The 13,702-nt window shown below is 33.4% G+C and overlaps 2 protein-coding genes across 3 annotated transcripts in view; one reads left to right on the top strand and one right to left on the bottom strand.

The window, feature by feature from the left end:
* Window positions 1-13,702, bottom strand: part of LOC148951723 (endoplasmic reticulum-Golgi intermediate compartment protein 3) — a 107,227-nt gene that overhangs the window by 23,949 nt on the left and 69,576 nt on the right. The gene's annotated exons all lie outside the window — the stretch shown is intronic.
* On the top strand, window positions 4,081-13,697 carry LOC148951724 (reactive oxygen species modulator 1). Its single transcript, XM_089089296.1, has 2 exons — window positions 4,081-4,267; window positions 13,529-13,697. Exons 1-2 carry the CDS (start codon window positions 4,140-4,142, stop codon window positions 13,635-13,637), a joined length of 237 nt encoding a protein of 78 aa, XP_088945422.1. The 5' UTR covers window positions 4,081-4,139; the 3' UTR covers window positions 13,638-13,697.

The following is a 13,702-nucleotide window of genomic DNA, read 5'->3' on the forward strand; positions in this document are numbered from 1 at the left end:
TCTTTGAGCCAGAGCCTACAGTGTGTGAGCAGAAGTTGGGTTTTATAGTATATCAAAGAAGACTATCTGAAGCTGCTCCGCAAAACTTTTTTTTCTTTGAACCATGTTTCTGCTTTGGAGTGGAAAGCTTCGTTCAGCTAGGAGGGCTAACAGGCAGACGTTTGGAGCTAAAGTTAGATTATAATTTGAAAGCACTAAAGATGTGCGAAGATTCCCTGGCCCCAAGGTAAAAATATTTTCTTGGAAAAAGAAATGGAAAAATTTAGAGATCTAGGAAAGGAGTATTTTCCCATGGATCTGAAAATGCTGCCATCTAATTTTACAAGCCATTTCTATTCCTGATTTTGATTATGCTTTCTATTTAATTTTCTAAGCTTGGACTGAGACAGAGGACCTGATATCATATGTGCCTGCTAAAATTTAGTAGTTCTCCTATTGCTAAACAAATCGGAGGTTTCCTTTTGCTCCTTCTTAGTAGTAACATTAGAAAGTTCGCCCAAGGTCAGAAAATAAATGCTAGAACTAAAGGAAATATGATTCCCTTTTCAACACTCCTTGGAGAATTGATGGATTCATAATGCATCAGTTGTTTTTAGAAAATTTTTTTCTTTAGGTATGCCATTTTGAACACTTCAAGGATTTTGTTGTAGTACATACCGAAAAAAAAAAATTAATAATAACTGTGCTCAAAAACCAGCTCCAACATGATTCTTTGAAAAAAATAACATACAGGCAAAAAACCATTTCTAGGCCCCTCAATCACCCCCTCCCATCTCAATATTTTGAAATGAAAGTGGGCATTTTACATCTTTTAGAACCATGAACAGACAAAAATTTCAATTTTAATAGTGAGAAATAAAAGTGGCCAGTTGCCACTCCACCACCCCACCCTACCTCTCTTACTACCAGCATGTTGTACCCTGTTCTAAGCGGAATGACCCATGAATTTTTAATCTGCTGATTTCAGGACCAAAATGGGCCCGTGGTTTCTCTGTGAACAGCCCTCAACCTTACAACCATCACCAGCCATTCAGTAAAAAGGTAGAGATGCTGCACCTTGTTAAAAAAGAACTCGTTCAAGGATTTTCAAATAGAATTATTAGAAAGTACAAAATTGGCACACAGCCCTCCTATACAAACACCTTCCTTTCCCTGCTATTTTTTCTGCAGAAAGACGGGGTTGTTGCATCTTGTTCGAAGTGGGTATCCAATCTATATAATTGAATGCAAAAAATGGGCCTCTGGCCTTTCCAACTTCTCCGACCCTCCTATCGCTAAGTTTAAAGCATAAAGGTAGGCATATTACTCCTAGTGTGAACCAGAATTCTGGAATAATTTTCAATTGGTATGATTGGAGAAACAAGGTGGGTGAGAGGCTCTTCCTTGTGGTTCTGCCTCTCCTATTAGCACCTTTAGCAAAATGGAATGTGTATCACGCATCATTTTAACCTGAATCATACGCTGACTTTCAAAGTGCATGCTTGGGTACCAAATTGGGTCTATGACTCTCCAGCAGCACTCCACCCACCCATCAACTAGCCTTTTAGAATAAAGAAAGGTAGGCATTCTGCATAGAACCCAAAATATATGCGAATTTTTTTTAATCTAGCAATATCCGGAGACAAGAATCCTCCAATATCTCTCCCTCTCCCTTGTAACTTTTTTGCGCACAGAAATACATGTCACGCTTTGTTTGAAGTATAATCGCGCAATTATTTTTAATTTACCTTAGTAGAGGTATAAAATGGGCCCATAGCCTATCCAATGTTTCCCAACCCTTCGCACCACTAGGATTCTAGCTGACGGGTAGGCACTTTACATCTTGTTTGCACTGGAATAACACTAAGTTTTTCAAAAGGTGTAATTGAAGGTCGTAAGTGGACCATATACTTCATTAATAGCCCCGCCAGTTTTTTAGCACAAAGCTAAGAATGATGTGCCACGTTTCAAATAGTATTATTTATTAGTTTTTAAAGACAGAACAGAAGAAGCGAAATGCACCTCGGTCCCCAATACTCCTCGACCCTCCCACCTTCTATTTTTTAGTAGAAATGTTTGCATATTCAATCTTGCGCTGATAGTCCTTGACATATCCAAAAGTACCTCCCGTTATAAAGTTTTCAAGAAGAGGCAGATGAGCCTTTTTGCCCTGATCGGCTTGAGTTTCTTGGAGAAACTGCAATGAGCTAATGAGAAACGATAATGAAGCGTTCTCCCCTTATCCAGCTTCAAGTCTGCTTGAAACTTACGGGGAAAATAATAAATAAATTGTTTTTTCAAACTTTCAGAAAAGTTCCCCTTTTGCTCTGCACTTTATGAAAATTTGAAACTTGGGAGATGAGACCCACTGGACTTTCTTCGATAGTGTCCAGAAATCAAAGTAATCCCTCCCTTCTATGAAATGTTAAGATAGAAGTAATAAAATGTTTTCCGACAAAGATTTGAAATTTTGCTTTAACGTTCCAAAGAAACTCCCACTAGAACGCTTTCCTTGGGGTCGCTAGTGGCTCATGAACGTTTATTATGGTATTAAGTCCTATGTACTATGTGTACTTATGTACACACACTGGAATTATTTGCGCAAGTTATTGAGCGACACATTCACATTTAGGACTTAGATTTCAGTTAGTTTATGAACTTTCAATATTATGTTTAATCATCTTAAACAGTTAAAAGTTTAAAATCAGGCTCAGTTTTGCTGTTTTCATGTTATCATTCTATAACAGTGATTGTGGTTATTTTAAATTGGCGCTTCCTATAGAAAGAGAATTTTACGCAGCACTTTAAAACCTTTGCAATTCCGATTTTCCGGAAAATGCAGCATCAAATAAATCTTAACTTAAACAAGAAGAAAAATGTTTAAGGTGAGATATTGACGCATTTAGTCTCTATATAAAAAGGCAGCTAGAAGTGGTAATTATTGTTTTCCAATTCATAGTTGACGGTTTTGCTCAACAGTTCCTATAGAATTTCTAATAAAACAAATCCCATGGAGTCAAAACCAATTAATTAACACGTGTTGTGGTATTGTGTAACATTTAGTATGTGTATGTATTTACGTGGACTGGAATTACTGGACTAAACTTTTGGGGAGTAAAAGCATATTCGCACCTCACCATAATATTCTAAACTTGTTTGTTAGGTTTTACTGCTACAGGTTCTCATCTGAAATTGTTACAGTGTGAAATCGTGCGCATTATTTTTTACTTCTATACTGTCTGTTATTACAAAGTTTTTTTCAGAGACAATTTCGGAATAAAAACGAAAAACCGTTTCATTATCACTTAGGGAAATATTTGTCTGAGATACAAATGCTCCATTTAGATTTTCTGACCAACTTATTCAGAAGTTTTGTCAAAAGTTTAGACAAAATAAATCCTTTTACTAAGCTCAGAAGACGCGGAGAAATTTGATATTTGCAAAATGCAAAAAAAAATACTGAATAAAACATAGCCAATACTAAATTTGTTCTAATATTCTATTTATTGGGGCGTTTTCTACTTAGGTTTTTACTCAAAGTATGTTTTTCAGAAATATATTTAAATTATTTCAACAAAATTTTCACAGCTCAGTATAACTGTTAAGCTCACACAAGCTGCATTTATAAAGTTACGGGAAAAAAACAGTCAGAGAACCCCCAATGTCATATTTAGTGGTAAATGTAGTTCACTTTTGAAATGATGCATTCCATGGCAAGTAAATCATCATCATCCAAAAAAAGCGATAGCTTTTTATTTTTGAATTACCACAATTTTAAGAGATTCCATGCATAAATAAGGAATAGACTAACATCATCATAGAAACAGAAAAATAACAGAGGCGAAATATTCGCTAGTTTTGATTATTCATTCCTTTTTCCATTCTAAAACTATATAATCACTCCAGGTTATCAGCGAAATATAAACAAACATTTTTTTTAGAACCAGGCCTCTTTTCTTATTTTCTATCTCTATGAACATGTCTATGATAGGAGATAGGACTAGAAATGCATTCAGTGAGCCTTTAAGCGGAATTTCAGGTGAAATGTTTTTGATCGTTCAGTTACTTTCCGCCCGTTATATGGCAACGGTGTGAGCGCTAACTAACACAGACATTTTCCTTTATCATTTTCTTGTTCCTCATTTTCAATTAGAGCTATAATGCCAGTACCAGTTTCAGGTTATCAGCAAGGCCCAAGCTGTTTTGACAAAATGAAAATGGGCTTTACACTTGGGTTCTGTGTTGGTATGGCATCAGGTGCACTCTTTGGAGGTTTTTCAGCCTTAAGGTGACTGATTAGGCCTAGGTTTCTGGCAAAACTCCAAAACAATGACTTTAATAAAAATTCCAGCAAATATGCAGTCCATATTTCAGCCCTACAAATAAAGCAAACATACTGTTCAAAGCCTTTTTATTGTTCTCTTTCCAAATATTTTAGTTGCAAATTCAAGTTTAAGGTCTTTTTGGACCCTTGAAAAGGTAGTCTCTTTCTATAGTTTTTGGGTATAAAAAAGGGTTAAAACATTGGTTTCAAACTTACTATTTCATTATAAATCCAATTTGTAAAAGTTATATAATCCAAAAGTATTATATGTTATATTGTGTATAGTTATATAATCCATAGGCTAGGCCCTATTCATGGTTAAGCTAGAAAAAAAAAATCAAAAATATTTTGCCAGTTTTCAAACCATCATGTTTCTTATAAAGAAAGAAAAACAAGCAAAAATGGGGCTTTTATAGGCCAAATGAAAATACTGAAAAAAAGCAAATATTTCAAGAGGACAAACACCTCTCTTCTTCAGTGCAAAACAAAACGATGTATCCAAGGAAAGTGCCAAATAGAAAAAAAAAAAAAAAACGCGGAAAGTCAATGTGAAAAGAACCAAAAAATCAAAGAAAAAATCAAAAAATTTAAAGATAAATAAAATTCAATAAAAGCCAAAAATTAAAAGAATTAAAACCAAATACCTAACAACCATAAAAGCGAGTTATTTGCCAATATCCACTATTTGCACAAAATCCAAAAAATATTAACTGCCATTGACGGATACTAGCAAACAACTGACAAAGAAAAGGAGACAATTCATTCACTCAAAAAACAAAACGAACCAGCAATTAAATAAGTTGGAGAACTATGTCATTTGATTTTGGATTTTAATTAATGTCTTTCTTGCAGACACCCTTTGAGACCTAAGGGGTTGTTCATGTGTTTGATTAGATGACTGGGAAAGTGGTTCAAGGTTTATTTCAGGGATTACTAAAGCATCAGCCAATTTTTCAGTATTTTCATTTGGCCTATAAAAGCCCCATTTTTGCTTGTTTTTCTTTCTTTATGTGATGTCAGGCCAATGTGGTTTAAGAAATTATCTTCATCATGTTTCTTTGGTAAATTTCTAGGTGGTGCTATAATTTAGCTAGGATGAAAGTGAAAACATCATTTGATGCCTTTTTTTATGCACTTTCATAATTCAATAATTGCTTCTGCTTCAAATTCCATCTTGAGCCCTTAAAGGACCCCCAAAGGTATTTTATATGAATTATGAAAGCATATAAAAGCATCAAATGATGTTTTCACTTTCATCCTAGCTAAATTATATGGTCCACTACAAATTTACCACCAATGTTTTTATACTCAAAACTATAGAAAAAATGTATCACGGCCCTTAAAAAAAACATTTTCAAGGATAAAAAAATGGCTTAAAATTGGATTTGCAACAAAAGCAATTACTATATTCAGAACACAGTTTATATAATTATCCAGTATGATCTTTCCCTATCTCACCCATTATAAAAACCCTGACTGAGGTGCAAGTGCTCCAGAGAACGTTTTTGCAGATATAAACATAAGCAGCATTAGACCTTTTCACGGGTAGACAAAGAATAATCACCTACAGAACAAGTACTGACAAAACCACTTGGCCAGCTCAACCAATAAGTGCAGAAATAAGTGGGAGGAGCTTTTTGTTCGCACCAAGAATGAAGAGCCAGAAATCATCTGTGGTAAACTTACTGGTATATTATATAAACTGTGATTTAGAAAGAGCATAAAAAAAGGTATCAAGTGTCATGCTCACTTTATTCATAGGTCATAAATGTGGACTGCTCTACATTTACCAAAATTTCAGATAAGAGGCTTCTTGCTGTCTTGGAAAGTGATTGATTTAGATGAGCAACCCTTTCAGAAATGAATTCAAAGCCTAAAATAGCCTTGTAATATTGTATGGTACTTGTATCACATACCCCCTACATAATATTCTTCTAATATGTTTCTCTGATGCTCAATTTTAATAAAGTATACCAAAGTAAGATAAAAATATAATACTTTAGAAAGAGGTTTGGGCTATATGTTTGCACATTAGGGGTGGGGGTAAAGTATAAAGGGTCTGCATGCCTAATGTGTTAGGTAAAATTATTCTGCATATTATGTAGTAAGAATTGTTTTCTAACTTCACACTGTCCAAATACTTTACCCCCACACACCCCACTAATGTGCAAATATAAAACCCAAATTGTATATTTTTCCATCTATTCTGTCACTTCTCTTTGTCTTGTCTCATGCTAAGTTGAAAGAAACTAACAAAAGAACTGGTTCTATAATGCATCAATGAGTGATAATGTAAGATATTTGGGCTTAATTTTGGACACAAAATTACTTTGAAATGACAATGTTGAAAGTAAAGTAAAACTTGCCAGACAATATTCAACAAAATTGTTATGTGCCGCCAGAACCACTTGGGGTCTTAGACCATTTGCCCATACCCAGGATTTTTTCGGAGGGGGTTTTTCTCAATTTTTTTTTTGGGGGGGGGGGTTACAAAAAAAACCTCAAAAACGCATACAAATTTTTTTTTATGTCCATTTTTGTTACGTTTTTACAGGTCAGACAAACATTTCGGGAGGGGGTCAAAATGGTAAAGCAGAGCATATATTAAATACATAACCTAACCTAGGTACTTTTTTCCCCTAAACCCCAAAAAACAAAAAGTTTAAATATTGTAAATGCAATAACAAACCACGGTTTGCAACCCATTTCTAACTCATTTAAAATTGTATTCTTTTTCCAATATTCAGCATAATTGCAACTTTTACAATGAAAGAGGGCAATTTTAAATTAGCAATCTAAAAATGTCCCTCTTTTTGTTCTAGCATGTCACCTTCTGGAGAGCCACTATTCTGCAATTTTACCAGTTTTTTAAATCACTGATTATTAAGATAGCTAAAAAAATATAGACACCTATTGAATCAGGATTTTATCTTGAATTCCCAGATAACATTCATTTTCATTGCGAATTTACTTTAAGAACTATTAATAAGAAATAACCACAAGGGATAGCAACAAAACCACAAAATTAACAAACTTTCACACAAAGCAGAGATGTACAACTGAAGGTTTAGTAGAATTGGTCAATTCAGAAATTAAACTTGTCATATTTAAGCAGAAACAATTCAATTATTGTTAACTGTATTAAAAAAAAACAATTACAGTTTACTTAAACTTATTTTCAATTTGATTATGAATGTATTTCATTTAAATAAGTAAAAAAGTCACAATACATATGCCTCACTCAGTGTTCCCTAGAAAAATATAGACACCTATTGAACCAGGATTTCATCCTGAATTCCCATATAACATTCATTTTCATTGTAAATTTACTTTAAAAACCATTAATAAGAAATAACCACAAGAGATAGTAGCAAATACCACAAAATTAACAAACTTTCACACAAAGCAGAGATATGCATCTGAAGGTTTAGTAGAATTGGTCAATTCAGAAATTAAACTTGTCATATTTAAGCAGAAACAATTCAATTATTGTTAACTGTATTTAAAAAAAAACAATTACAGTTTACTTAAACTTATTTTCAATTTGATTATGAATGTATTTCATTTAAATAAGTAAAAAAATCACAATACATATGCCTCACTCAGTGTTCCCTAGAAAAATATAGACACCTATTGAACCAGGATTTCATCCTGAATTCCCATATAACATTCATTTTCATTGCAAATTTACTTTAAAAACCATTAATAAGAAATAACCACAAGGGATAGTAGCAAATACCACAAAATTAACAAACTTTCACACAAAGCAGAGATATGCATCTGAAGGTTTAGTAGAATTGGTCAATTCAGAAATTAAACTAACCATATTTAAGCAGAAACAATTCAATTATTGGTAACTTTATTAAAAAAAAAACAATTACAGTTTACTTAAACTTATTTTTAATTTCATTATGAATGTATTTCATTTAAATAAGTAAAAAAGTCACAATACATATGCCTCACTCAGTATTCCCTAGAAAAAAAAAACACTCCAAAACTCACAAAGATTGGTTCTTTAGTTTGGAAGTAAATCAAATATAAATTTAGTATTTAAAAATATAAGATTATGATGGCTGATCCAGATGCCTAGCAGGTCAATCAGTTTTTGTTGCTTAATGGTCTGAATTCTGAAATACACTTGTGGAATTTTTTTCAAGTAATACAATTTGGGCTCCAAAATGATACTTTAGAATGAGTCTTATCAGTAAGGGGGAATTTTATGCTGCTTCGGGGGAGAAGAAAGTATTTAGGGAGTGTTAAGATATGGAGTGGTCCCTTCTCTTGTCTGATGTGCAGGGAGTCTGAACATTTAGAATATTTTATGTGTTATTCTGAAGAAATGAAGGTACTTAGAAGGGAATTTTTTGGGAGGGATGTCATGGATAGAAGGTGTTCAGAAAATAAAATAGGAAGTAGTTTTAAAGTGGATATTAGAAATTTGGGAAATTTTGTGAGTTTGGGGATAAGACATAGGGAGGGTTTTATATCATAGTGTTATTTTCAAAAGTGTTTGAACTTATCATTAAGTTTGATGCGTTTTGTTGTCTTTGTATTATCCATGGCCCATGGGGCTTTTGTGAGAAATATATCTATCTATCTATAGTACATATGTACATTCTCTTAAGGTTAACTGAGGTTACAGGAAAATCAGCATCAAAGTGCAACCAGAATCAGCAACATCTTAGAGTTGATCATTTTCTGCCAGTGTAATTAATAAATTATTTGCAAGAAACAGTCAATTATGATTATTAAAACTAATGATAATGTAATTGAAGAGCACAATTGTTTGCAATTACTCAGCCCTATATGGCAGATTGGATTGTTTATTTGCTCAGGTGTACAGGGCATGTGGGTTGATTCCTCCTGCTGCATGGTTGGACAGCAGCCTTGTTACCAGCAACTAAAATATTAATGTGATGGCCTATGTGCCCTCAATAGATCTGGAGGATATTAAACCTTAATCCTTAAATTGCAATTACTCAGGTAATTGATTTTATCCTTGGCACAGAGCCTAGGGATATATATGGCCTTATTAGAGCTAAATTGTGAGGGCAGCAATTATTATATTTAGGAAAAAACATGAAATGGAGTCTAATATTATGTTTGTATTAATTGTTAATTCACAAATAAAGAATTAATCAATCAAATTAAGATCATTTAATAAAAAGTTGACAAAATTTAATTCTCCCTTGATTGTTGTAAGCTATACACATCTACAGTGCAAAGTAGTTGTACTTGTTTTTTGGGATATTGTGACTTCTGAGATGTGCCTGTTTCCCTTAACTTTGGCCAAAAAAAATTATATCCATAATTTTGGTTGGAGTCTACTTTTCTTTGATTCTAGGTTTTGAAAGCACAATTCAAGTGATTTGAGAAGGAATTTTAAGCTATATTACGATTTTCCTTCAAATTTAAGATATATTTTAATAAATTCTTTAAAACCTTATCAATCTGGATTTAGCACATGCATGAGGCTCAGAGCACATTCCTTGTGCCTCATTTTGGTGTAATTCTATTTTTAAAAGTTTTAATTACATAAAAAAAAGGTTTTTCAAAACCTATCAAAGATTAGTAGGGAAAGGGTGAAAATAAATACTTTAAAGGGCCAGCCCAGGGCATTGTTTAGGCTTCAGATCTAATCCCACAAACTTCATTTGTGCCAAGTCAATGCAACTCATTAATGAATCAAAAGGCTAAACTAGGGCTGGGAAGATGTATTTGAGAAGGAATTTTAAGCTATATTACGATTTTCCTTCAAGTTTAAGATGTATTTTCATAAATTCTTTAAAACCTTATCAATCTGGATTTAGCACATGCATGAGGCTCAGAGCACATTCCTTGTGCCTCATTTTGGTGTAATTCTATTTTTAAAAGTTTTAATTACATAAAAAAAAGGTTTTCCAAAACCTATCAAAGATTAGTGGGGAAAGGGTGAAAATAAATACTTTAAAGGGTCAGCCCAGGGCATTGTTTAGGCTTCAGATCTAATCTCACAAACTTCATTTGTGCCAAGTCAATGCAACTCATTAATGAATCAAAAGGCTAAACTAGGGCTGGGAAGGTGTACTGAAGCTCCTACCTACATTTCTTCCCAACTTTCAATATTTTTTAAGGATTCTGTGAAAATATGTCATAATTGTAAAATTCAAATCTGGCTTAAAATTCAGCCCAGAGAACTAAGAACCAGTGTACTATTGTATAGTCTTTTGATTCTATACAGTGCTTCTAGTTTTGGTTCTTTATAGTCACTATACAGTGCAGTAGCAGCAGATTTGCCACAAAACGAACAAGTTCACATGCAGTTTATGCCTTTTTGCTAATTTGGAAAGTTGTTGAGATAGGCAAATAAGAATTTAGGGAACAATCTACAGCCCAAATATGGCCCGGGAAGATGCTTACAAGTATTCATAACCTTTCCACAACACGGTTTTTAAATGAACATTGTTCAATTGCGTACTAGACCTAGAAACTTACTTTCTAGAAATTGTGTACTTTATGAATCTTAAAGGGTGTCTTCAACCTTCTACCCTAATTGTAATCTTCTGTTGATTTTGAATTGATGTTATCAAGTATTTTGCAGTAGGTTGCATAAGTTGCATCAAGATATGGCTAATTGTAGACAGAGAAAAGCCAAGACAGATAGTCCAAGTAATTGAGAGGCAAATGTTTAAATGGCTGGGGCACGGGTAAATGGCAGGAATATGCATGACTCTTATTGGACACATACTTGTTTGTTAGTTTTTGGAAAGGCATGCCTGCCTAAACGACACCACTGATGGTCACCTGATTAATTTATATTGCTCCCTCTTTTCCTCACTCGTAGTTTATACGAAAATGAGTCATAAGTTAAAAGAAAAAAATAATAGCTCAGAATCTAAATCAAATTCTAGAACCTTTCTTTAGAGCCTTACAAGTAGAGACATGAAAAAACTTGCCATCAGATGATCTTTACAGACTTTGAAAGTGGGTAGGGTAGAGGTGGGAGCGCTTAATACCTCGAATTTTTACTTGCATTGGGAAATGACAAAATTTCCACTGGTTCTGAAACCAGTTCTATCTATACATCACAGTCCCAATTCTTAGCAAACATGAGTATGCAACATTATCAATGCACTCATCCTCATAGAAAATTGTTTGCAACAATGTTATTAACATTGTTATTGTTGGTTAACATTCAAAAACCTTTGATAATTTTTTTTTGAATACAATTTGAAGAATAATAACAAAACTTTTGAATTTTTTTCATTCAAGAAATAACTGCAACCAAAATTTATGGTTTTATGATTGTATTGCATTTTCCCACTTGCTTAAAAATTGAAAATATTATTTTACATCTTCATTCAGAATTCAAGGTTCCATTTTTAAATATCCTCCCCAATTCATACATTACTAAAAACTGTTAGTAACAAATTTGCGTCTGTTATCAATTCTATATCTGCAAGCTACAGGAATTTTATTAAATAATGATTTGGGAGGACAAACAGGTCTTCAGTAGAGGGAGGAGGGGCCATGGGAGTGAAAAAAATACTGCTATGTCTCTCAAACCACTTGGAGGGAGAATAATTAAAGAAAATAATCTATAACATAAGATTGATAAAATTCAATAAGAGAGAGGAATAGGAGAAGGGGAGATAAATAGCAGAGAGAGAAGGAGGAATGAAATCAAGATTTGGAAAAGAGGAGGAAAATGCAAACTAACCAAGTAACAGGAACCCCCCCCCCTAAAAGAGGGGGCGGTGACTTGAAGAAAAGTTAATACTAGCTGGTGTGGAATACATCAAGTTAGTCATTACACATACTTTTGAAGCAGGAATTCATTCTAAACATCACAATGAGAAACAGGGTTGAAAACTTCAATGGAAAAAAAATCTCCAGGAAAAATGGCCAAAGAAGCTTTCTTGGCACACTATAGCATTGATTGCTTTGCAGTAAAGATTGTAGATGCAGATGCAGATGCCTTGACTTTTTTCACATGGCTTATACAGACACATATTTAGCTTTTTTTTTTTTTTTTGAACCTTTATAAAACGTCCAGAATATTCCAATATTCCATTTAATTTACTTATTGTTTGGGAATTTCCCAAGCTTCATTTCTGAAATCATCCTTTGTTGAGAGGCTTCTTGATAAGTTTTTCATGTCAACAAAACATTCTGGAATGGACCTAGAGGCCAAGGTTAAACCCTAGAAAGCTGTTTTCAAGCTCCTAAATTTGCTACTTACCCCTAAACACATGGTGCAACAAATAATAAAGCAAAATCCAGCATTGCTCTATTGTTTGCGTTTGGTGCTTTACACCATTGGGTTAAGTACTGGTTGTTTGTGCTACCATGTCATTACACCATTAAACACTAAAAAAAACACTGAAAACACCATTGAAAAAATAGGCATTGAGGAGGGGGAGGAGGGAGCAGGCTGGTAAACAGGATTGCTAAACTAGCAAGAAAATGATGTATTACTTTCTGGTAGATAGTAGTAGATAGTAGGAAGAAGGAAAAACTTTGACTGTTATTAAGCACCAATTGTTTGTGCTACCATATCATTACACTGTTGGGTTTTGTTTAAGTGTGACTTTTCTTTCATTTCTCTTCTTGTTTTTTTGTATAGTATCCGTTGTCTTTCTCTATACGTTTTGCTTAGGCTACTTGTTTTTTTTTTCTGTTTATAAAACCTACTGGATGTGACAACAATATATTCGAACTTTTGCAATTATTTTTGTATTTAAAAAGTTTTTTTTTTATTTTTCACTCTCTTATTGTGATATTTTGCACATTTTCATAACAGTCATAAAGGGGAAGGCAGTGTGGTAATAAACATGTAAATATAAAAAATACGATGTAGGTATTTTTTAGAAGACCACACTGTCTTTCTATGATAAACAAATAAAAGTGCCCTGCCAAATAAAAGGACTTATCCCTGTTTGAACTTTTATTTGTTATCCTTAATTCAACTTACATTTAGGCAATATTAAAGAACTCAAAACTTTGAATGAACCCTGTTAATGAACCGGACATCATCTGTGACCTGGAAGTAATTATTTTATTTTGTATATAGTTTGTTTGAATTGTAATACTTTAGTTTATCTGCTGATGATGATCACTGATGTATATGGTTGAAATTTTCAGAACTTTTGTACCTGTTTTTCACTGTCTAATAAAAGGATTTATTCCTATTTGAACTTTTATTTGTCTATAAAAAATGCATATACTGACAAAATTCTTTTTCAGATATGGAATAAGAGGGCGAGAACTAATAAATAGCGTTGGAAAAGTGATGATACAAGGCGGTGGTACTTTTGGCACATTCATGGCAATTGGAACTGGTTTACGGTGCTAACATTGACTTGCTGTTATATTTTTGTATAGATGCTTTGTTTAGTAAACATAAAAAATATAAGGAAG

Source organism: Artemia sp. Qi Xiang Cuo, chromosome 5, assembly GCF_049724085.1.
Source record: "Artemia sp. Qi Xiang Cuo chromosome 5, ASM4972408v1, whole genome shotgun sequence".
Taxonomy (NCBI): Eukaryota; Metazoa; Arthropoda; class Branchiopoda; order Anostraca; family Artemiidae; genus Artemia; species Artemia sp. Qi Xiang Cuo.

Coding starts and splice junctions, on each gene's coding strand:
- LOC148951724 (XM_089089296.1), top strand. CDS start 4,140: ATGCCAGTACCAGTTTCAGGTTATCAGCAAGGCCCAAGCTGTTTTGAC. Junction 4,268..13,528: donor GGAGGTTTTTCAGCCTTAAG/GTGACTGATTAG, acceptor ATTCTTTTTCAG/ATATGGAATAAGAGGGCGAG.